Here is a 25,965-nt window from a genome sequence, read left to right as displayed (position 1 = left end):
CAAAGAGCCGCATATGGCTCGGGAACCTCGGTTTGCCGACCACTGCCCTAAGCAATCTTAACCAGCCCCATAGAACACCTTCCCAGTTTTTCCTTTAGATAAAACATCGAGTTGTTTCTTCAGTGTCCCTCCAATGTGCCCTGCACTGTGCTACACACTTTACCCAGATCATCCTATATAATCCTTATAATGATCCAGTGAAGTTGGCAGCATTGTGATCCCCATTTTACAGATGGAAGAATTGAGGCCTGGAGAAGTGAAGTAACTTACTCAAGCTTACATGGCACATGCAGAACTGGGATGTGAATCCAGTCTCTGTCACTCAAGAGCCCCAACTCTTGAGTATTACTCTGTACCCCTAGGAATTCAATTTTATGAAAGGAGAGTAAATGGACACTTCCTAGGTAATGATAAAGTCAGACCTAGGAGAGCCTGCATTTCCATCAAGAGCTAGGATCTGCCCACCCTACCTAGGTTTTTCTGTTACCAGGTGAAAATGGGAGAAGAATTATATGCACTGATGTCTTCATCCAGGTAAAAGGTTGGACTGTAGCAATCCATAAAGATCCTAGAGCTAGAAAGGAGAGGACTCTAAACATAGTCCTACCCAGGCAGACTATGGCAACACAGGATTGTGGAAATCTGTGGAGTGGAAGTATTTCTCAGGAGAGGCCATCCCAGATTTCTTTTGTTAAGGCCTTATTTGGTTCACTGCATTGTTTCACGTTCTGAGCTCTGTCTACTACCCTAGAGAATTAGGAGGAAAATCTTTCATTTATTCTAGAGTTTATAGTCTTCTACAACTGTTTTCCCCCAAAAGATTCCTTGCTTTTCTGGTGTACTTTAGCTCTCTGTGAGCTTCTCAGAGAGATAATCAAATTAATCACATATAATGTCTGGCTTGGTTAGGGTTGCCCGGAAAACAAAGCTCCAGGCAAAGGTTTACATACTACTGATTTATTCAGGAGTACAGATCACTGTGAGGGAGCTGGTTTTAAAAAGAGAAAAACTTAATGCAAAATAATGAAGCTTTTCTTTTATTGCCCACAGATTTGGCCCTACATTTTGTATTCCAGAAATCCCTAGGTATGTACTACTAATAACAATTTGAGAAGTCTGGCTTGGGATTTGGGGACAAGTGAATTGTTACCTATGAAAAGTTTAAGTGTGTCCTCTCTCAAACATAAAAAAACGTATGAGCTGATTTTTCTCCATGCAATTAAAATGAAATTTATGTAAGTACATAAAGGGCTAACTTGTAGGAAAATCAGTCTACAAAGGGTAACTTAGGAAAGGTGAAACTTCACAGAGAAAACATTTTAACTTATAAGTGTTAATAAACATAAGGGAATTTATAAGGTAAGAATTATTTGGAGAAAAATCAAAGGTTAATTTCTAAATGTTATATATATATATATATATTTGATTTTTTTTTTACAGAGAGGAAGGGAGAGAGATAGTTAGAAACATCAATGAGAGAGAAACATCGATCAGCTGCCTCCTACTGGGGATGTGCCCGCAACCAAGGTACATGCCCTTGACCGGAATCGAATCTGGGACCCTTCAGTCCACAGGGGTCCTTCAGTTACTATTTGGATAGAGCCAAATAGTAACAGAGTTAGTGGCTTATTTAATCTATCACTTTTTATGCAAAATTATTCCCAAGGTAAAAGGGGACAAAGGGTTAATTTCTGTATACCTTTTTTTAAAAATCTAGTTTCATCATCCAGAAAATGAGGTTTTTCAGTTAGGATGGAAATAATCTACCAAATACAAAAAAACATATACATACTTAATATTCTACTGAAAAAACTGAGATCTGCATTCTATTTTATTTAGATTCTAAATTTATACAAGTGTTCAAAGACTTATGAAGTAAATATTCTGGTTTTTGCAGGAATTATCTAGATAAGACAGATGCTGTAAAGGTAAGAGTACACAAACTTTTTAAGGACACTTTAGTTCTATTTTACCATCAACTTACATAGTTTTTTAATAATTGCTTTAGGATAAAGTTACCTTTTAACATAGTTAACAGAAATTTTTATATAAGACTATGGATAAATCATTTCAATTACCTCAAATGAAAATAATAATGATAATGCTAGTTTTTATTTCTGCTTCTATTTTAGGCACCAAAATATAGACAGAATGGCAAGTTGCTGGTGTTTGATCCAAAGGGTAAATGATTTATTACTTAAAAAGAATATGTTTAAATACCATTTTGTCTTAAATATTAAGAAGATAGTTTACTGGGATGGTTGAGTGTGATTGAAAGACTTAGCAATTAATCCTTTATTATATTGTTTGTCATTCAAAAAATGCCTAAATATTTGCCAGTCAGGAATTTCTGTTAGGAACATCACTATTGATAAAATACTGAGGGTGTTTTTTTCTTCTCTTTCAGAAAAAGTGATGATTGAACCAAATGAAACAATGTCAGAGTAAGAAAATGTCTCTGGTTGTGCCACTGATCTATCACATGCCTTTTGAGCAGTTAGAATTAGATAATACAATCATTTGTCATCCAATTAAATTTGAAAGGCCAGAAGTACATGGATTAGCACTTTGGCTTTTGCTTCAGTCAAAGCAATTGTTACTAGATAAAAGGACATTTAAAATGAAACATGAATTTTCATAAAATTATAGAGATATAGATAATATTCACTTCTTTTAAATGCTTAAATACCAAGGATTCTGTACTTTACTTATGTAATTCTCATTGCTCATTTCTTTTTTTTCTAGGGAGAGTGGAAGGGAGGGGGAGAGACAGAGAGAGAAAGACACATCGATTGATTGCCTCCCCCATGCACTCCGACCAGGGCAGGGACCAGGACAGGCATGGAGTCTGCAACCGAGGTGTGTGCTCTTGACCTTGACTGGAATCAAACCCATGACAACTTCAGTCTGCAGGCCAGTGCTCTATCCACTGAGCCAGACCAGCTAGGGCCTCATTGCTCATTTCTATTTCCCTTTGATACTTGCTCATTTATTTCAGAGTATCTCTTTAAATGAATATTTATAAACAGATTTTTTTTTATTTACTATGAGATGATTCATTACTAGTAAATAAGGAAAATACATTATCACCCCAAGTAGATGAAGAGATTAGTGATAAAAAGTCATAGTTCAGTTTAAACTTAGTAGCTAAAGTAGCTGATTCTGCTCATTTATCAAAGCCCTTCCTGATCTGATCATCTGCTACAACCTTAAAAAAATATTCTATCATTTAGTCCACGAAAAATTACGTTTTGAAAGCTGATCATAAAACAGATTCATAGAGATCAATTATTAACAGGTTTGTAAGCACCATTCTGGTGGGATTCTATTCAAATTAATATTATTTTGGCTTATTGTGAATATTTTAGCTGGGGAAAATTTCATGTAATGCAATATATATTTTAACTTCATACTGTCAAACCTAAAAATTAAAATTAGATTCCGCCTTGGCTTTGTTGTAAATTATATATTAAATACATATTCTTATATTAAAGGGAGAGTAATGTATAGCAGATCAATGATGAGAATCTATATACTTCAGGTTAAATATTATAGACAACCAGAAAAAATAAATGCTCTGTTAAATATATATATTTATTTATATCCTCCTAGAGGCCTGGTGCATGAATTTGTGCACGGGTGAGGTCCGGCTGGCCAGCCTCCGATTGAGATGCGGGGGGACTGATCAGGGCCCAGGCCAGCCGGGGGGAGGAGCCACGGGAGTTTGGCTGGCCAGCCCCGCCCCCATTTGGGATGGGGGGGCTGATCAGGGGCTGGGCTGGCTGGGGGGAGGAGCTGCGGGAGGTTGGCCGGCCAGCCCAACCCCCAATCCAGGTTGGGAGGGGCCGATCAGAGGCCAGGCCAGCCCGGGGGAGGGGCCGAGAGAGGTTGAGGGGTGCCAATTGGGGCCTCAATCAGGCTGGTTAGCCGCCGCAGTGCACATCATAGTGACGGGTCATTCCAGTTGTTCCGGTCACTCCATCATTCTGTTCGCTTGGCTTTTATATATATAGATTACATCGTTGAAAACATTTAAATTAAAAAATCTAAGACAATTTTAGTAGTCTTTGAGGGAAATATAACTTCTAATAATAGTAACAGAAGTTAATAGGTCATTAATGAAAATAAATTGTTTTGTCTACTGTGAGCCCTGTGTTCTGAGACTGTGATAAGCAATGATCCACACCCTGAAATAGTTATACCTCAGGGATAAATCAAAGGCAGCCAGGGCCAAAAGAGAAAAGCAGAGTGCCTACTCTTTCCCTTAACCTCATTAATAATTGCATCTGCTCATCAAACTACTTTTTGAAAGGGTCAGATGATAACATTCCCTTAAATTTGCTTGCAGAGAAGAGTTTGGGTTTGGTTTGGTTGTTTGAAGTGGATAGTTAGTGTAGCCAATAAGCTTCACCATTGTGTGGTGTTGTCACCTCAGGTTCCTTACCCAGAGTTGAAGGCAAACAGGATCAGTCCTGGGAAAAAAATGAGCAAGAAAATAGAAAATCGTGCATGACCTTTGTTTGGGAACTAGTGTGACTGAACTGCAAAGTTGATGAATTTTCTCAGTGTAGCTTCAGATTCCACTTTCCAACCCCTGTTGGCTCCATAGTCTGACTGGCAAGTGGAATTTGCCGTAAGATCCTATCCAGCTTGGGTTAGAGGAAAACAAGAACTTTTCTTTCCCCACCAGTTCTTTGCCTTAATCTGGTTGATTCTTCATCTATTTGGAGCTGCAAGGACTTTATAAACCATGAATTTCACACTCTGCACATAAAACTCACATTTATCATTTCCTTTTCCCCCATAAATCCATGTGTGAGAGATTTTGTCCACCAACAAATTGTACTTAATTAACAAACTTTTCAGTAGTAAAGGTAAAATATATCTTTAACGCTGCACAAAGTTTTACAGGTCTTGGACCTTTGATCTGTTGGGTTCTTTGGTTAAGCTTCTGAGCTTCCTTACAGATGTGAGGAGGAGATGGCTGAAGCAGACCCACTGCACTCAGTGGTCTGAGGTTGAAAACACTGTATCTATGTTATTCCATAATTACATGTTTTATCTTTTCTGAAATGAATAAGTTATTTTTTTAGTTCCCATTTTTACACTTTAAGGACAAGACCAAGAATTGGCTAGCAAACTTTACATGTCAGCAACACAAGTTTCTCTAAGTATAGCTAAGACATTCTTAGAAAAGTAAGTTTTAATTAATTTTTAGGCCCATTTAAAAAAATATATATTTTATTGATATTTTACAGAGAGGAAGGGAGAGGGATAGAGTTAGAAACATCGATGAGAGAGAAACATCAATCAGCTGCCTCCTGCACACCCCCCACGGGGGATGTGCCCACAACCAAGGCACGTGCCTCCGACCGGAACCGAACCCGGGACCCCTCAGTCTACAGGCTGACGCTCTATCCACTGAGCCAAACCGGTTTCGGCTTTAGGCCCATTTTTTACAAATTATAAACCATTTTAAGACAAAGTTTAGAATATAAACTTCCTAAAAAACTTGTTAATTCCTATGAAATTTCGGGGCATTCCATAAATATGCCCACTGCTCTTAAGAAACAATTCTAAAACCTAGGTTTTTTACCCGTTAGCATAAATATCCTCCAGTGAGATATCTAACTTGACTAACTCTCTAACCTTAGCAGATACTAAATTAAATATCTTTCATTTCCAAAGGATATTACATAAAGTAAAAATTTGAGTCTTTCCTTAATTGTAACTGTATTTAAATAACATCTTTTAGAGTATACTGGTTATCTACTTTTTTTTAGTGTTTAGAGGCATTATTACCATAAATAACATCACTTTAGCAAATGGAAATCAATAGATTACAGTTGAAGTTGAAGAGGAGATTGGCCTTTGGGCCTTTGAGTTTTAAAACTGTATATGAGAAAGACTACAGAAAGTGAGCAGAAAGGTAATTCATACTTTATTGTTAAAATGAGGATTTGGCCCCAATTCTCCTATGTATTTTTATGGCATGTTAATGCTTCCAAATAGTAATATCCCATTTATTACATTGAATATGTTGGCTTCCTCCCTGTTGTGTCACTAATACTATTTAAAAAGCAAGTACCCAAAACTACTGTATACTAGCTAAATTTTCTTTTTGTTGTTGTTGTTTTATTTTTTTTATTTTTATTTTTTCTGTGTTTTTTTTTTTTAGCTAAATTTTCTTACTTGGGGTAGAACTTAGTCAATATATAAATAACATATTTCATATTTAAAATATGTACACATGTTTTCATCATAGTTTAACATCTTTTACAATTGATGGCATCTTAAACTTGACAACGCTTTTTTTCCCTTAAATAATGGTAGTCTTCTAATAAATATATGGTATTTTATGGATTTACAACATTTAAAAAAGGCTGGTATTACTTAAATAGTTTTTTCTAATATATATATCACAATGATGTGCCAAAGACACTCATAGTACTGATTGCTTATATGCTCTGTGTTAAAGAATTCTGAAAACATTCTAGGAATCATTACACAATGGCAAATGCCAAGCAGAAATAGAATTTTAACAAAATACTATAATTTGTATGGGGGAAGGTAGACAGTTAAGGCCTTTTACCTAGATTAGTTATTAGAGCAAATAAATTCTAGTAATCACTTGTAATGATCTTTGGTATAATAGGAATCTCACCATGCTAGAAATTGAATGTTTAAGTGACTTCTCAGCTTTCACATGTAGAGTTTTTTCTTAGATGTTTTCTTTTGAATAGAAGATTGAGGGCAGAGGCAGATAAATGTAAATCATCTTTGCTATGCATTTTCTTTGTTTTTAATTTTTATTGATTTTAGAGAGGAAGGATGAGGGAGAGAGAGAAACATCAATGATGAGAGATAATCATTGACTGGCTGCATCCTGCATGCCCCCCCACTGGGGATTGAGCCTGCAAACAAATATGTGCCCTTGACTGGAGTCAAACCCAGGACCTTCAGTCCACAGGCCGACGCTCTATCCACTGAGCCAAACCAGCTAGGGCTGCTGTGTATTTTGTGTTACCAGGGAGAGGACTTGCTTTAGCAGCATGTACTGGGGAAGTGAAGATTCCATTCCCTCCCATTGTATTAAGAATATAGCAAGATGTTCAGCCTCTTTGCTAAATCACTGTAAAAGACCACTAACAACTTCAGTACTAATGTTCTGGATTCACATTTCAATGGGGATAAAATAGAGCCACCATAACTTGGGGGGGGGGTGATATTTTATATCTTTTTATATCTTTCCATGCAAACTAAAAGTTGAATTTTTAAACTTGGTAAGGAGACACATTAAAAGAATCTTAAACCTACAGAAAACAGACTTGGGGTCATTTTTCCACCAGCCTGGGTGCCTGTCTTTGTAAACAGAGTGCACCACACATGAATCCTTTGTCTCAGTGCATTGTTTACTGACATGAGGTTTTAGGCTTAGAGGCTAAGAAAGAACCCATTTTATTTCAGCTACTTAATGAAAAAGCAGGCTACTTTATATTATGACCAAAGATTAACATTAGTGTTGCACTCTGTCCATACTGTAGCATTTAGCAATGGTAAGAATGGATTTACATTTTAAAAGAGCTAGTATTCCTTAAATAGTTTTTTCTGATATATATATCAGAAAAAACTATTATATATATTGTGAGATATATATATATATATATATATATATATATATATATATATATATATCACAATGATGTGCCAAAGACACTGATTAGTACTGATTGCTTATATGCTCTGTGTTAAAGAATTCTGAAAACATTCTAAGAATCATTACACAATGGCAAATGCCAAGCAGAAATAGAATTTTAATCACCAGTAAAAGTTATTTTTAATGCTTTCCCACAAAGAAGATACTGCATTTTAGCTATTTAGTTTATTATTAGTATATTATACTGTATGCTTATATTAAATAAGTGTGTGTGTGTGTGTGTGTGTGTGCGTGCGCCCAAATAAAGCCTTAAACATAATTTTGACCTCGGAAAGTATTTTGACTATCTACTTTAACATTTAGGAAGGAAGTCTCTTCAAAAAATATTGAAAATAAAGTCTTTTTAAAGAATACTGAAAATAGAGTATCTTCAAAGAATATTGAACATAAAGATACAGAAACAAATCTACAGTCAAAGCTATGGTCATCTTCCTTCTTAAAAGAAAGCACAGGTAATAACACTTGGTTTTGTTTTTTTTAGAGCAACTGTTGCTTCTAATTCAGCCCTCTTTCACCACGACCTTTGGGATGTTGACAACTCTGTAGGTCTGGGAGGATCATAGGAATTGGTACTTTTTCAAATTCATGTACCATATGATTCTGATTATGCAGTCAGGTATAGGATCCATGGGAAAATATTATATGAAATGATAGTAATAGAGTATTAAATTTTAGAATGAATTAAAATACCCAATGAAAGCATTAACAAGTTCCATTCATTCAACAATGGTTTATTCAGTGCCAGTCACTGCTTTAGAAGCTGGGGATACAATAGTTAGCAAATAGGCAAGGTCCTTGCCTTATGAAGTTTACATTCTAGTGGGAGATAGACAGCCAACTATTAAAAATCAATAAACAATATAAAACAAATACAAACAAAAAAGCAACACCATGTCAGGTGGTGATGGATGTTTCAATGTTAATAAATGGCACCTGGGAGAGGACTACCTTAGATCTAGATATCAGGAAACCTCTCATGAAGCTCAGTGTGTGTTTGTGAATTAACTGAGGTGAGACAGTTCCTGTGACATCACACAGTCTTGAATTCCTTATTCTGATCTTCCCCTGATGACATCAGTGTGATGAGTCAATGAACAGGCTGGATACACACTGGGAGATCAGAGTGGCTGTGAGCTGATGGACACCATAAAGGACACAGAATCAGGTAGCCAAGCCATCCTACTATTGGAAAGACTTTTTGGTTTGTGTTCTCTTAACATTGTTTTCTCTTAAGCTTTCCTGGATTTCCTCATTTTCTCCTGTCTACACAAGTGTTTCTACGTTATTTAGAGTAGCTCCAAAAGGCATCTCACAAGACTTCCCAGATACTCAAAATCTGACAAGAAAGAGATGGTGTAGCACAAGTTAGTGTGAAACAGAGCTATCCATGGAGCCAAAGGAGTCCTATAAGCTCATTCAGTAGTGTTTCCCAAAGAGATGCATTTAGGAAACACATAGTAAACTTTTTTTAAAAAGTACTTTAATAGCATATTTTCATGTGTGTTGGGGGAAAAAATAAGATGTGGTTAATAATATGGCCCTAGCCAGTTTGGTTCAGTGGACAGAGCCTACAGAATGAAGGGTCCCGGGTTTGATTCTGGTCAAAGGTACATGCCAGGTTGCAGGCTCAATCCCCAGTAGGGGGCGTGCAGGAAGCAGCCAATCAATGATTCTCTCTCATCGATGTTTCTATCTTTCCCTCTCCCTTCCTCTCTGAAATCAATAAAAATATATTTTTAAAAATAATAATAATATGAACTCTGGAGCCTAACTGACTCCCAGATCTACCATTTAATTAGCAGTGTGAAGGTGGACAGGTTATTTAATCTCTCTGTCCCTCAGTTTCATCTATGCATGAAATAAAAGTAAAACTGCTTTGGGTTGAGAGAAAATGAGTTAATATATGTAGTGTTCAGAAGAGTAATGGGATATAATGTGTTAGGATTATTATATGTTACTTTTATTAATACATCAGTTTCATGTATGATAATATTTATGATCTAACAAAGTATATAAGTTAAAAAAGTAGATTCAAAGGAGAATATTAAGTAATTAGTACAGGTGATATATATGTGTATATATATATATATATATATATATATATATATATACACATATATATATATATATGGCAAAATGGATGAAGATAGTATAAGAATTACTGAAGTTTGGAAAGTGTTTCACTAGTTTGTACCAAGGAGATTTTACCTCTTAAATATTTCTCTATCACTTCCTCTCCATTCCTACTTTACCTGTGCCCTATCATGTCTCTTATCTGGAGTCTTAAGATAACTCTAATCTCTTCCCTTACTCTTTATTTTTGTCTTCCCTCAAATACACTTTTTACCGTGCTCTCCAAGTTTTCCCTCAGAAGTGCAAAATTGATCATACTTGTTTCCTTACATAAAGTCTTTCATTAATAGCCCCTTCATTCTTAAGATAGTCCCCAAGGCTTCTGGTCTACAAGACTCCATTATCCAACTAGCCCCTACTAGACTTCCAGCCACATCTGTTACCATTTCAGCCTTAACCTTGACCCTTAAGCAGCATCAGAGTGATTATAGTCCACACACATTCTTGCTTCTGTATTGGCTCATGCTGTCCCCTCTGCCGGGAAAAACTGACCCACTCAGACTGGACAGCTCCTGACCACTCGCCAGGCAGGGGTGTGGCCCTCCTTTGTTCTCCCATTTCCCTAGTACACATCTTCACTGTTCTTCCATACTCTTTTATAATTACCCATATGTTTCTGACTCCCCAGTTAGAGTTTTTGCAAGTACTCTCAGATCAAGGACCATTCATTTTTGTGAAGGTGGGACTCAGCATAGTGCCAGGCACTAAATGGGTAGTCACTCAGTAGTACTTAGTTTTAATTGTAGGGTCATCTATGTTTGGTCATAGGTACTGTGACTTAACATTAAGGAAAATCATTAATAATGTTATGTAACCTCTGGTTATATCTAGAATATCCACGGGTGTTTCTTCCTTGTGTGTGTGTGTGTGTGTGTGTGTGTGTGTGTGTGTGTGTGTGTTGAGAGAGAGAGAGAGAGAAAGAGAGAGAAACTTTATTCTCAAGTATCCAAGGAGTAACATGACGTAAGAAGGACTATTTGCTTCTCAGCCTCTCCAGCTTTTCTTTTACTCTCCAAGCTCTTTATTTTGTATTTACCTTCTATAAGAATAATTTAAGAAATATGTTTCTGGAGGTAAAATAGCATTAATTTCTTTTTTCTTGAAATTATATTCTTTATAAACAAAAATATTTTTTATTTATTAAAATTTCAAGCACTAAACAGTTAACATTAACATCAGCTCAATGTTATAGGTTTGGGTTTTTTTCCTCTTTCATTTGGCAGTTTTATTACCTTTTTTGAAAATGTAAATCAGTGCTGTTTAGTCAAGAAAAAATAAAACACAAAACTCCAGAACAGAAAGCCATATAGGCAACATGTACACTTGTTACATTGTCATTTAGGAGTAAGCATTTAAAATTTTTGAACTTTTTAGTATTTATTGATTAATTATGTATGTTGTTTTAGGTGAGGTGGGCAAAGATGAAGTCATTGCAAAGCAGGAGAAAAATAATGAAAATTGCCTTCAGGTTATTGATAAGTTATCCGAGTCAACAAAAGATGATGGTGAAGATGACACCAATGATGAAAATAATGAAGACAGTGGCCCAAAAAAGGATACTCGTGCCCCATTAGAGTTAATGGCAGAAGTAAGCTTTACTTGTGCATTATAATTTAAGAAACTTAAAAATATTAAAATAACTAGTACATAGCCTTGAGGATTTAAAAAATAGTAAAAAGATCCTTGCCATGTACAGATGCTTACCTGGCTACTCAACTCTCTTACAACTTTCACCAGGGGAGTGGTGAGAGAAGATTCTAGAACTGACTGACAGTATTCTGGTAAAAGGAGCAGGAATAAGAGTAGATTTGGTATAAAACTCTTCAAGGACTGTTTAAAGGAATGCTTTGTACATAAAGCATGGGCACCATGCTAGTTACTGGGAATGTGTAGAAATAAAGACAGTTTCCACCTTTGAGAACTAACAGGCACATATTATTTATATAATATAATTTATAATAAAATGAAATATGTGCTAGTAGAATTGTTTATGAAATTCTCTGGGAACAGAGGATTAAGTAATTAAAAAAAGAAACAGGAGAAACGAGATAAAAGGAAGAGACATGAATACATCTTAGAAACTTAAAGGAAGAGGGAAGGGTAAACAAGAGGAGAAGGCATTCCTGACACAGGAAATAGCATATGCAAAGGCATTGAAGCCTGAAACATCACAGGAAAAAATTGTACATTTACTGATAATTCTGTGGAGAACAAAACAATTTTACCTCACTTATTATGGTGTCACAGTCTACCATTACTTAATATTACACAATTTCATGTATATTGTACAAACTTTATAATAGTACATTTTCATGTCCCCTTCTCATCCTTGCTATTATTGTTGTCAAAACATTTTATTTCTATGTATGTGATAAGCTCCACAATGCACTGTTATTATTTTTGTTTTAAAAATGGTCAATTATCTTTTTTCTAAAAATATTATTGATTTCAGAGAGGAAGGGAGAGGGAGAGAGAGAAACATCAATGATGAGAGAGAATCATTGATCGGCTGCCTCCTGCACACTCCCCACTAGGGATCGAGCCCAGAACCTAGGCATGTGGTCTGACTGGGAATTGAGCCATGTTCTCCTGGTTCGTAGGTCAACACTCAACCACTGAACCACACTGGCTGTGCTAAATGGTCAAATACCTTTTAAAGAGATTTCTTAAATTGGAAGATATTTCTTTTTCCCCGAATACATTTTTATTGATTTCAAAGAGAGGAAGAGAGAGGGAGAGAGAAACATCAATGAGAGAAATACCCATCAGCTGCCTCCTGCAATCCCCCTAGTGGGCTGGCCATGTGCCCCAACCCAGAAATCAAACCAGCAACCTTGTGCATGGGATGATGCTTAACAACTGGGCCACACCTGCAGAGCAGAAGATATATCTTTTTTGGAATACATTTCTGGTGCTCTTTTTTTTTTTTTCAATCCACACCTTGCGGATATTTTTTCCATTGCTTTTCAGAGAGAGTAGGTGGAAGGGAGGGAGGGAGGGAGAGAAGGAGGGAGAGAGAGAGAGAGAGTGAAAGAGGTGAGAGACACATCGACTGGTTGCCTACCACATGCTCCCCAACCAGGGACAGGGAGGAATCTGCAACTGAGGTAGGTGCCCTTGACCAGGAGTTGAACCCATGACCCTTCAGTGCACAGGCTGTTGCTCTAACCACTGAGAACACCGGCCAGGGCCATTTCTGGTGTTCTTTATAGCTTTGTGAGGGTCCAACTTTTCATCTGATACTATTTTCCTTTTACCTGAAAAAACACACACACACACAAAACTCTTTCAGTGGGTATGGGTGGGTGGGAGGGAAGAGATCAACCAAAGAACTTGTATGCATATATGCATAACCCATAGACACAGACAATAGGATGGTGAAGGCCTGGGGCAAGGGAAAGATGTGGGCTAGAAGGGGTCAATGGGGGGAAAAAGGGGATATATATATAATACTTTCAATAATAAAGAAATTTTTTTAAAACTTCCTTCAGCATATTTTATAGGACAATTCTGCTGACAGTGAATTCTTTCAGCTTTTGTTTGTCTGAAAAAGTCTTAATTTCAGCTTTTTAAAAGGATATGTTAGCTGGAGAATTCTAGGTTGCCAGGTTATTTCCTATAATTTGAAAGGTTATTCCACTCTAATACTACTTTCTGAAAGATGCATAGTTTCAGAAAAGATGTCTGTTATTATCGTTATCTTTAGTAATCCACATTATAATATGTCATTTTGTCTGTTTTTAATTTTTTTCATCTGTATTATTATTATTGGCAATTTGATTATGATGTGCCTTGATTCTTCTGTTCATTGAGATTCTTGGATCTATCAGTTTATAGTTTTCACCAGGATTGGAAAATATTCAATTAAGTCTTCAAATATTTTTTTCTGACCCCTGCTCTCTTCATCTGGGCTATAATTACACATATGTTAGACCACGCAATATTGTCCCAAGAGTCACCAATGCTCCTTTTTTTCCTCTGTTCTCTATTTCAATTAAGAAATTTTTATTGCTATCTTCAAATTATAATTTGCAATTATAATCTGCTGTTAATCCCATCTTTCTTCCCTCCCTCCCTTTCTCTCTCTAATATATGAGAATATAACATATATTCATTGTAAACATTCTATTTATCATCTCCCGAAGTTTTATTTAAATATTTTGTATAATTTCTCTCCTTAGGTTCATATTTTCCTCTACTTTTGTGCATATGGCATATATTTATAAGAGCTATTTTAACATGTTTGTCTACGATGCTATCATTTTTGTCAATTTTACTTCAGTTTCTATTAAGTTTTCTCTATCTTTTGATAGATAAGGTATAAATATATAGCTTAAATATATATTTTTGGCAAAAACATTTTAAAGTTGCAGACAGTATAAAACATCACCCCTAAAACTTGAGCATGGGTCTCTTAAGAATAATTCATTCTTCAAATTAACATCATACCCTTAGTACATCTAAGAAAATTATCAATAATGCTGTAATAAAGTATATTATATTCATATTCAGACTTCCCAATTTGTCTTTAAAATTACTTTTATAACTGGATTTTTTTTCCCAGTCAGGTTTACATCAAAATTCATGTTTTTAGTTTACTTTTTAAGCATTTCTTTATTTTGAATGTCACAATTAATTTAATATGCAACCAATTTTTTAAAACCTGTTTTCAGCTTAAGTTTGAAGTCTTAAGTAATTTTCATTAAAGTCTTTATCCAAATATCCATTGTATGAGTTTCTTAATTTCACTGGCTTTTGAACTATTGAAAAAAATATGTTTATATTAAAAACATAAAATAGATCAATGCAAATAAAAAATAGGTCAATGTAAAGGAGCCTTAAAATGGACCTCATGCACCTTTTATTTTCTGAGGCTAGTATTATTAATATAACACTTCATTAAATAGACTGGAGCCTGCCCTAACTGGTTTGGCTCAGTGAATAGATCGTCGGCCTGCGGACTGAAGGGTCCCAGGTTCGATTCCAGTCAAGGGCATGTACCTTGGTTGTGGGCATATCCCCAGGAGGAGGTGTGTAGGAGGCAGCTGATCGATGTTTCTCTCTCATTGATGTCATTGATGTTTCTAGCTCTCTATTCCTCTCCCTTCCTCTGTATAAAAAAATGAATAAAGTATGTTTTTTTAAAAATAGACTGGAGCCTGGCCAGCGTGGCTCAGTGGTTGAGCGTCAACCTGTGAACCAGGAGGTCACGGTTCGCTTCCTGGTCAGAGCACATGCCCAGGTTTCTCAATCCCCAGTGTGGGTGTCCAGGAGGTAGCTGATCAATGATTCTCTCTCATCATTGATATTTCTCTCTCTCCTTCTCCCTTCCTCTCTGAAATCAATAAAAATATTTTTTTAAAAATAAATAAAGGCAGATGCCAATGTTTAAAAAAATAGACTGGATATTAGTTGATATTAAGAAATTCTTGTTAATTTTGTTTGGTGTAATAGCAATAATGTGATTGGCTTTTTAAAAATATTTCTTTATTGATTTCAGAGAGAAAGGGAGAGGGAGAGAGAGAGAGAAACATCAATGATGAGAATCATTGATCGGCTGCCTCCAGCACGTCCCCCACTGGGGATCGAGCCCGCAACCCAGGCATCTGCCCTTGGCCAGAATTGAACCTGGGACCTCTCAATCTGCAGGCCAACGCTCTATCCACCGAGCCAAACCAGCTAGGGCGTGATTGGCTTTTTAATTCAAAGTGATATCTAAAACTATTTTTAAATAGGCAGAGGGGAAACCAAGATGGCAGCATAGGTAAACACCTAAACTGCTGCCTCGCACACCAGTTTCAAAACTACAACTAAAAGACAAAACGGACATCATCCAAAACCACAGGAAGGCTGGCTGAGTGGAAATTCTACAACTAGAAGGAAAGAGAAAAGCACACTGAGACTTACAGGAGCTACGGAAGGCAGAGGTATGGAGGCGGGCGTGGAGAGGGCTGACAACTGAGTACGTGGCTGTCTTTCTCAATTGGGAGGGAGACAAAAGCTCCCGACTGCTCTGAACTCCAGTTCCGGGCGAAACTCTGGGGACCCAGACTCATACGGGGAGAAACTGGACTGTCTGGCAGCGGGCAAAACTCGAGCGCAGCTTTCTCTCAGAGGTGTTTGCAGTGATTACCGCGGGACACTGAGAACCAGGGGCCTCTTAGGGCAGGGCTGATGGGAAGCCATCAATGTTTGCTCCACCCTGAGACCCCGCCCCACGAAGCCATTGCTGATTGCTCCGCCCTGAGACTCTGCCACCTCCAAGCTGAGCACAGAGGCTTTTGCATATGAATGGCCTGGTCCTTTGAATTTTAAACTTACCTAACAAACTGCAGCTGAGTCAGTGAGACCCAGAACATCCAAGAGAAGGCCCAAGTCTCCGCAGCAGCTTGCATTGCTTCACAGCTAGGCCTCATCTGGGCACCTCCAAAACCCAAACAAAGAAGAGGAATCTTCAGATCTCTCCGTAGTTCCTGCTGGGTGGCCTCAGGCAGAGGCTAAATTAGCACCTCCTTGGAGATCCAAGAGCCAGTGTACCCAGGGGTCAGAGGGGGACCATCCAGATTACAACTCCTCAGATCCATAAGGGACACACTCAGGGGGCAGACTCAGTGAGCACCAAAGCCCCACTGAAGCCAATCTTGTCTTATAAGGGTGTCTCCAGCACAGAAGTTCTTCCATCGTAGACACCGCTGATCCTCACAGCCAACTGGCCTGGAGGGAAATTCCCCCCAGTGATACCAGCAACAATCAAGGGTTAACTACAACAAGACTGTGCACACAGCCCACAAAGGGGTGCACCAAGAGTGTCCACCTCAGGTAACTGGAGAGGCTGAGCCACTGGACCCTATAGGACACCTAGCACACAAAGCCACTCTATCAACTCAGAGAGCAGCCAAAATGCAGAGACAAAGAAACAGGTCACAAATGAAAAAAATGGAGGAAAGCAAACGACTGGATATAGAGTTCAAAACCATGGTTATAAGGTTTTTCAAGAATTTTCTAGAAAAGGCCGATAAATTTAGCGAGACCCTCGAGGAGATGAAAAAGGACCAACTAGAAATTAAGTATACACTGACTGAAATAAAAAATAATATACAGAGATCCAACAGCAGACTAGAGGATTGAAGAATCAAGTCAAAGATTTGAAATACAAAGAAGCAAGAAACACCCAACCGGAAAAGCAAAAAGAAAAAAGAATCCAAAAATATTAAGACAGTGTAAGGAGCCTCTGGGACAACTTCAAGCGTACCAACATCCGAATTATGGGGGTGCCAGAAGAAGAGAGCAAGATACTGAAAACCTATTTGAAGAAATAATGATAGAAAACTTCCCCCACCTGGTGAAAGAAATAGACTTATAAGTCCAGGAAGTGCAGAGAACCCCAAACAAAAGGAATCCAAAGAGGACCACACCAAGACACATCATAATTAAAATGCCAAGAGCAAAAGACAAAGAATATTAAAAGCAGCAAGAGAAAAACAGTTGCCTACAAGGGAGCACCCATACGATTGTCAGCTGATTTCTCAACAGAAACTATGCAGGCCAGACGGGAGTGGCAAGAAATAGTCAAAGTGATGAATAGCAAGAACCTACAACCAAGACTACTCTACCCAGCCAAGCTGACATTCAGAATTGAAGGTCAGCTAAAGAGCTTCACAGATAAGAAAAAGCTAAAGGAGTTCATCAACACCAAACCAGTATTATATGAAATGAAAGGTATTCTCTAAGAAGAGGAGGAAGAAGAAAAAGGTAAAGATAAAAATTATGAACAACAAATACATATCTATCAACAAGTGAATCTAAAAATCAAGTGAATAAAAAATCTGATGAACAGAATAAACTGGTGAATATAATAGAATCAGGGGCATGGAAAGGGAGTGGACTGACAATTCTCCGGGGGAAAGGGGTGTGGGGGGTGCGGGAAGAGACTGGACAAAAATCGTACACCTATGGTTGAGGACAGTGGGGGTGGGGGTAAGTGCAAAGGGTGGGGTGGGAACCAGGTGGAGGGGATCTTTGGGGGAAAAAAGAGAAACAATTGTAATAATCTGAACAATAAAGATTTATTTTAAAAAATAGGCAGAGGGGGCAAAAGATTATGCAGTGATATTGATAAAGCCAGATTGGTAAAATGTTAATTTTTGAAGGTGAGAATTGGGAGCATATATTTCCTTTACAATTTTCTCTACTTCTGTGTATATTTAAAATTTCCATAAGAATTTAAAAAATATAAACAGATAATAAAATAAGAGCAAAAATAGAATTACTTGAAACTAAAAGATACTCTTCTAAGTGACACATGAATTAAATAATTAAAATTATAACATTTAAAAATAGTTATAACCATAACACTAAATATTAGAACATTTGAAAAGTGCTTGAAGTTTCAAATGTTTTGATGATGATGACTCGGGTGACAGTAAATGAACTAAAAACGCCAAAAACTGGAAAAAGAATAAAATAAACATAAGGAAAAGTACAAAGAAAAGAAAGGAACAAATTAATAATTCAGAGTACAAACCAAATTAATATATCAATTTAAGAGCTAGATATTGGAAGAAAATGACGTAGATCAAACACTAGATATTATCATTAAAATGGAAGAAAACTACAAATAGGGATGAAAATGAACATGTCTTAACCCAGTGGTCGGCAAACTCATTAGTCAACAGAGCCAAATAACAGTACAACGATTGAAATTTCTTTTGAGAGCCAAATTTTTTAAACTTAAACTTCTTCTAACTCCACTTCTTCAAAATAGACTCGCCCAGGCCATGGTATTTGGTGGAAGAGCCACACTCAAGGGACCAAAGAGCTGCATGTGGCTCGCGAGCCGCGGTTTGCCTACCACTGTCTTAACCTTTTACAAGAATAGATTTTTTTTAATGTAAGACAATTATTAATCTGAATAAATGAGAATTCTGATGAAATTATTTATAGAAAGAAGAGTTCTCTTACATTAGAAAAATATAATCTAATACCCATGGGAGAAACTTAGAAAACTGTTAAAGAACTGCCTCTTACAATGGCACCTGGATATTACCAAATATATGGAAATGTGTGAGAAGTTTTTTTGTTGTTGTTGTTTAGTTATTTTTTGTATGACTCGATGTTCATGTTTCTTGGAGAGTAAACCTAGTGTATCTACATATGGTTCAGGATGTCACACAAGCAAGAACAATCATCTAAGTGTAGGCTATTTTTAATGGAAGCAGTTTAAATAACTAATAATAAAATATTAGTTTGGTAAATTACAGCCTAAGTAAATAAAAAACATATTAGGATATTTAATTCCATGGGAGAAAATGATCATGATAGGTGAATGTGAACATGATGTATTTTTAAAAGTTACTGAACAATTCTAGTTTTTGTAAATATGTGGTCACTTATGGAAACAATATGAAGATGTAAAAATAAACATCTCTGGATGGTAGAAATATAAAAACTTTTTAATTGGGGACAGAATGAGTATATTTAGCTTTAAAATTTTCTACATACAAAAATGTATTATTTTGTAACGAAAAATATTTTTAAAAATAGTAAAAGCAGAATGGTATGAGTGCAATACTAAAAAACAGTGAATATATGTAATTGTAAATCTTCATTTTTTTACTAAGTATGATCATGTAATTATGGACTAAGTTCACAAATAAAAGCTGTATCTGAACCAAAAGAATATTCAAGTGATTAATGTCTTCACTATCTTCTCCGGTTGAATCAGCCTATGTATCCTCAAATTATTCAGTAGTGTATATATAGTGTGGCTGCAAAACAGTAGAGGTATCATTCTACATATGTTGCCTTGCCATGAGAAGTCCTTAAATATTCTTAATTGATCAACTGATTACAGACTCACTCCTGGAAAAGCATGTGTAAATATTATAAGCAAAATAGTTAATCATTAATAGAATATTTTCTAAGGTGTTTACAATTGACACTTAAATTCTCTCAGAAATTACTTATCTAAAGAATTTCTTAATGTTTTCCAGTTCCTGAGAGCAGAAATGAGCCAAGACTACCATTTGGCTAAAAAATTATGTCAGATGAGTAAGTACAAAATACTTTCAGTTTTCTAATCTTCTCTTTGTTTCTAAATACATTCCATAATATATAAGATGGTTTGATTATCCTAAGTCCAGTGAATTTCCCTGATAGTGTCTCAGTGATTCCTTGACAATAAATTAGGTTGATTGGTATGAAATCAAGTAAAAAAGACTAATTAATTACCACTAATATCATGAAAGTAAGTCAAAATCCTTACCTTTATGATAATGGGTAATTGCTGTCAGGTAGTGCAGCAAACCTTATTTAACATGCAATTATTCCACCAATATTTGAGTGCCTACATATGTCAGGCACTGGAAATACAGCTGTCAACAAAACAGATAATGATCCCACATTTATATCTAGTATCAGGCAGATGATAAAACTCATTTAAAGAGTGTGTCATAAATAATAGGTTCTATCTAGGAAAATAAAGTAGGGCCCTAGCTGGTTTGGCTCAGTTGATAGAGCATCAGCCTGCGAACTGAAGGGTCCCAGGTTCAAATCCGGTCAGGGGCACATGCCTGGGTTGTGGGCTCGATTCCCAGTGGGAGACTTGCAGGAGGCAGCTGATCCATGATTCTCTCTCATCGTGGATGTTTCTCTCTCTCTCTCTCCCTCTTCCTTCCTCTCTGAAATCAATAAAAATATATTTGAAAAAAAGAAAAAGAAAAATAGGGACGAAGGAATAGAAAGTCCTGGGAGGAGGCAACACAGTTTCAAATAGGATGGTCCCAGAAGACCTCATGGAAAGACTTGAAGTTGAGGAACTAGTCATGTGGGTATCTGGAAAAAGTGAGTTCCAGGTAGGACTAATAGCAAATGTGCTGAGAGGCAAGTGTGCCTGACAACAACCAGGAACATATAACTGGAGAAAATAAGCAAGGGAAGTGTGATAGATGAGGTCACAGAGGTCATGGGTTAAGGTTGTGCAGATTACATAGCACCTTTTCACAGCTTAGGGTCTTCGCTTTTTCTCTGAGTGGGAAACGGTTGGACATTTTTGAGTAGAAGAATATTACCCTATTTCAGTGATGGCGAACCTCTGACACGCGTGTCAGTGCCATTTCTGATGACACGGGGCCGCTGAGGCGGCCGCATGCTGAGGATGAAACATTTATGTTATTTAAACTATAAATATCGCGAAATAATGTTTTTTCCTCAAAGGGATACACTACCTGAGTTATGCTCAGTTTTTTGGCCAAGTTTGAAACACCAAGCTCAAAAGGTTGCCCATCACTGCCCTATTTTTTTTTTTTTTTTCTATCTTTGGTCTTTAGTGGTTTGACTTGATAGTTGTGATTTTTCTTTGTTTTTATACAAAGGGAGGCCTGAGAGGTTTCCTGAGTTTCTTAATTCTGTGGGTTGATGTTTTCATTACCTTTGAAAAATTCTTAGCCAGTATCTTTTAAAATATCACTTCTACCCTATTCTCTTTCTTTCTTTTCTTCCTGGCTCTTCAATCACACATAAATTAGACTTTGTTTTCATAGTGTCCCACATGTATCTTATACTCAGCTTTGTTTTGTTTTTTTCCATTTCTTTATATTTCTCTGCTTCAGTTTGGATATTTTCTGTTGTACTTTAGTTAACTTATCCTCTCTTCTGCTATTAAAACTATTTTATATCATTCTCTGTTTGCACTTAAATACACCCATGGTATAATTGTTGGTGTTTTTGCTTTTGTGCATTTTTCCTTACTCTGATTGACAGTTTCAATCTCATTCTGAGGAGCCTGTTTGCTGAAACCCTTTGACCATTAGTAACACACACTCTGTTGTCTATTTTCAGTCCTAATCTATGAGCCAGAAAATCCTGAGGCCAAGGAGTTCTTATCACTTATTGAAGAAATGTTGCTGATGGGTAAATTTAAAAATTGAAATCCATTCTTTCTCATAGAACTATGAGCAGTTGCTATTTAAAAACCCATTCTCCCAGGAGACTGGCAAAGTACATCCTCAGGATGTGGTTAAGAAAAGGCTGAATGGTCATCTTGGATGGTTAAATGAAACCAGCTTGTCCTTTGTGGATGATCAAGATGACTTCCTCTTCTCTGTGGGGTGGAACTACCCAAACAAAGTGGGCTTCCTGGGCACAGGTGTTTGCACGACAGTCTTCAGTGGGAACAGAACATGCCAATTGCCCCTTGTATTAAAGGGACTATCCCACAATTCCAAAGAAAGCCAGTACCCTCTGAATTATCCTATTCTGTTTAAGAATTACATTCATAATAAAAAATATTTTATAGATCTATAAATATTGTAAATTTACTTTCAATCCACAAACATCCAGTAAGAATATAGTCTTATTTGTACTACTACTTTACCCCTTTATACAGTTATCAAAGTTCAGCTCAGTTCTCATGTCCCAAAAATATATATTTCTTAGTGGAGGGAGAAGCAAGGAGAATTTCAATTTTTCAAAAGAGTGAAAATGTTAAGAAACATATTAAGCAATTCTCTTTCTGTGGCAGAGAAAGCTCAAAATCGTGAGGAAGATGAGGAAGATAGTGAAGAAGACAGTAGCGGGGAGAGTGAAGGAGAAAGCAGTGAGGAGCCGAGTGAAGAAAGCTCTGATGAATGTGAAGACGGGTGATGAAAGGTGCTACTATGGTTTAATCTTCATATATTTTCATTACTGTATAGCATGGAAATATAAAGAAGAGAACTGCATTTTATTCTTCTTTATTTGCTAGAGAGGTACTTTAATTTATCCATATTAGTTTGAACTTCTTCCTAATATTAAGGTCTTGATTCAATGTGAGTTACTCAGAGAGGAAAACAATTTGTATTTGAAAACACATAGCACTATGTGCCAGGTACTGTTCTACACACATTACTTAATGCAACAAACCCATGAGGTAAGTACTATTGTTATTCCCATTCAGCAGATGAGAAAACTGAGGCACAGAGAGGATGGGTAGCTTGCCCTGGCATCATATACCTATTGAATGGTAGAGCCTGGATTTGTACATGGACATTATAGCTCCAGAATCATACTCTTAGTCTCTCCATGACCACCTCTTTAGGTACTTTTATATCATTTGCTTTATGTTCTTTATAACATATATCAGTACCTGACATTCTTATTTAATTACTTGCCCTTTTTATCTTCTCCCTTCCAGTCAGGAAACGTAACCTCCTGAAGTACGACTTTTGTCTTTTTCACCATTGTATTCCTAGCAACTGCACAAGTGCCTGGCAAATAATAGGATGTATACACAAAGTGAATGAATGTAGTGAAAATTAATGAAATGTTTATATTCTTTCATGAAACATTTACACAACTATATTACACCTTTGATGTATTAATCTACATTATTTTGCTGATTCTGTATTCCTCAATAAATTTCTGCCATCTTCAAAATAGGTTGTAAGGTAACTAAGGTAAAAATAAGAAATATATTCCTAAGTAATTTGTTTTCAGTGTGCCAGTCTGATTTGTGGGTGGGTATTTTGAATTTTTATATTTATATCAGATGTTATATCCAAAATGTTTGCAGCATAGTTTATTCTTTGGGCATTTTGTAGCCTGCTAACATTTAGAGGAAGAAATTCTGCACCATTTTATAGGAGTGACTGAGATAAATGAAGACAGATATGTATAATCCTCTAGTTACAAAGAAGTCAGATAGCACTGGAGGGCTGGCTGACGCAGACCTCACAAATGGCTCTTCTTTTTATTTGGGGTGGGGGGTTGTTATTCCTCCCCACTATAGCAAAACCACCATATGTCAATCTGATGATGCTTACCTGAGTATAGAGGTCCCCTTCCCCCACCAAGAAGTTCATAAAATACTCTACAACTGATAATGCAGATTAAATTAGTTACATTAATGAGATTTTAGTTTTCTTTTAAAGGAACGCCGAAGTTCTAAGAAAACAACTATCTGGACAGTCAAAATATCATGAGGTTTGCTCATATAGGATTATCATATCCCTCTCTTCCTATTCTTCATTCTTCTTGCTCTCCTTAACTAATGTAACTTAGGGTGTTGGCAAAACTTGACTTAGGTATGTAGTAATAGTAGATAAAAAATAATCTGCAAAGTATTATTTTATTATTTAACTCACTGGCTTCTCACAATAGTTCTAAGAGCATGCTATTATTATCCCTGTAAGTGACATGAATTGAATTGGGGATGCTGGGAGATATCCAAGAGTAAATGTTACGGATATTGGAATTCAGATGAGGAAATTAAGACTTGGAGAGGCTAGGTTATGTTTCAGTATGAGAGATCTAGAGAACCTTGAACACAGCATCCCATGCTACTTCACACATCACTAAGTTCTAGAAACATTCACATTAGCTAAAGTCTAAAAACTGTTTAATGTTCCAGACTTGTGCCTTCTTTAAAATTTTGTAACACGTTACCATGGTGTGAAAGAACTAGATACCAATGCTCACTTAATTGGAACATCGTCCTGTATACAAAGAAAAAATAAAAATAAAATTAAAATGTGGGTTCCATTCCAGGTTAGGGCACATACCTAGGTTGCAGTTTAATCCCCAGCTGGGGTGCATACGGGAGGTAGCCAATCAATGTTTCTCTCTCACAATGATGTTTCTTCCCTCCCCGCCCCCCAGTTCCTCTCTCTCTCTAAGATCAGTCCTCAGGTGAGGATTAAAATAAAAATAAAACAAATACCCAAATATCCAACAACATAGGAAACCCACTAAGTTGTTTCATTTATTAATAAATATTTACTGAAGGCCTGTTAGGTATACTATGGGGGACAAAACCCATAAATAGTACTTAAATAGCACTTCATAGTTGAAATACAGGGTGATAAACATTGCATTGAGGAAGTCCAGTGTGCACAGAGGAGGGGCACCTAACCCAGGCCCAGCATCCAGGGAAAGCATCCAGAGGGGAATGAAGTCTAAGCTGAGAAGTTAGAATGAGCAGGCATTCGCTACAAGACAATGTGGGGAAGTGTTCTAACACTAGATACATTCTGAGTCCAGAAAGTAAGTAGGTAAGGTGGGATTGCAAAATGAAAACGAACCAGTTAGAGTAGAAACAGATGAAGCTACAGTGATAAAAGAGCTGGATAATGGAGGATCATATAAGTCTTTATCCTTAGAGTACTGGGGAGCCATTGGAGAATTTAAAGAAAAATAATGATTATATTTTAGAAAGAACATTCTAGTAGCCAGGTAGAAAAATGTTTTCTTGAAATACAGGTCATGATCCATTGGTCAGTTATGAAAAGTTTATAGAGAGTCACAAGTAGCTGGGGTGTTTTAAAATTAAAATATATAGAATAGCACACATTACAAAAGAGTATGGAAATTACGTTTTTGTGAAACTTTTGGTTTGAGTATGTGTGTATGTCCTAGATCTTGATGTGAAATGTAGTTCTTCCTAGGGATCTCAGTTTAATGTGTGTGTGTGTGTGTACGTAGATATATACAAACATACATTATATGATATATCTGAAAGTGTGGAGAATAGACTTAGAGTACAGAACACCACTGGTACATAGGCATTCTAACAGCTCAAAATTGTAGCCTAGAAAGAGTCAGTTGCAGAGAGATGCAATGGAATGGGGGAGTTATTTTAGAGGTAGAAGGAACTGAAAGGAATTGGTGATGAATTACATGTGGGGGAATGGTAGAGGTCAAGGATGTCTCCCACTTGGATAACTATGTATATGGTGGTGCTATCCCCTAAAAAAAAAAAAAGAAAACAAAGATTTGCTGGAGATTTGGGCACTTAACTTACAGAAGCTGAGCATGGTAAATATAATAGTTTGCTATCACAGATGTAACAAGTTACAACAAACTTAGTGGCTTAAAACAACACAAATTTATTATCTTACTAGAGGCCCGATGCATGAAATTCGTGCACAGAGGGGGGGTGTCCCTCAGCCCAGCCTGCACCTTCTCCAATCTGGGATCCCTCTCACAATCCAGGACTGCTAGCTCCCAACTGCTTGCCTGCCTGCCTTCCTGATTGCCCCTAACCGCTTCTGCCTGCCAGCCTGATCACCCCCTAACCACTCCGCTGCCAGCCTGATTGATGCCTAACTGCTCCCCTGCCAGCCTGTTTCCCCCAACTTTCC

At 36.8% G+C, this 25,965-nt stretch overlaps 1 protein-coding gene across 1 annotated transcript; it reads left to right on the top strand.

Annotated features, from left to right (window-relative positions):
- Nucleotides 1–496: 496 nt before the first annotated feature.
- On the top strand, nt 497–22,492 carry ERICH2 (glutamate rich 2; the record flags this gene model as incomplete). The annotated part of the gene is made up of 9 exons (XM_079783143.1): nt 497–534; nt 1,898–1,928; nt 2,133–2,181; nt 2,408–2,444; nt 8,021–8,169; nt 11,257–11,438; nt 19,843–19,900; nt 21,689–21,760; nt 22,371–22,492. 9 exons carry the CDS (start codon nt 497–499, stop codon nt 22,490–22,492), a joined length of 738 nt encoding a protein of 245 aa, XP_079639269.1.
- Nucleotides 22,493–25,965: the final 3,473 nt, after the last annotated feature.

Source organism: Cnephaeus nilssonii, assembly GCF_951640355.1.
Source record: "Cnephaeus nilssonii genome assembly, chromosome: 10".
NCBI lineage: Eukaryota > Metazoa > Chordata > Mammalia > Chiroptera > Vespertilionidae > Cnephaeus > Cnephaeus nilssonii.
The sequence above is the reverse complement of the archived record's forward strand: the minus strand, read 5'-3'. Positions and strand labels throughout refer to the sequence as shown.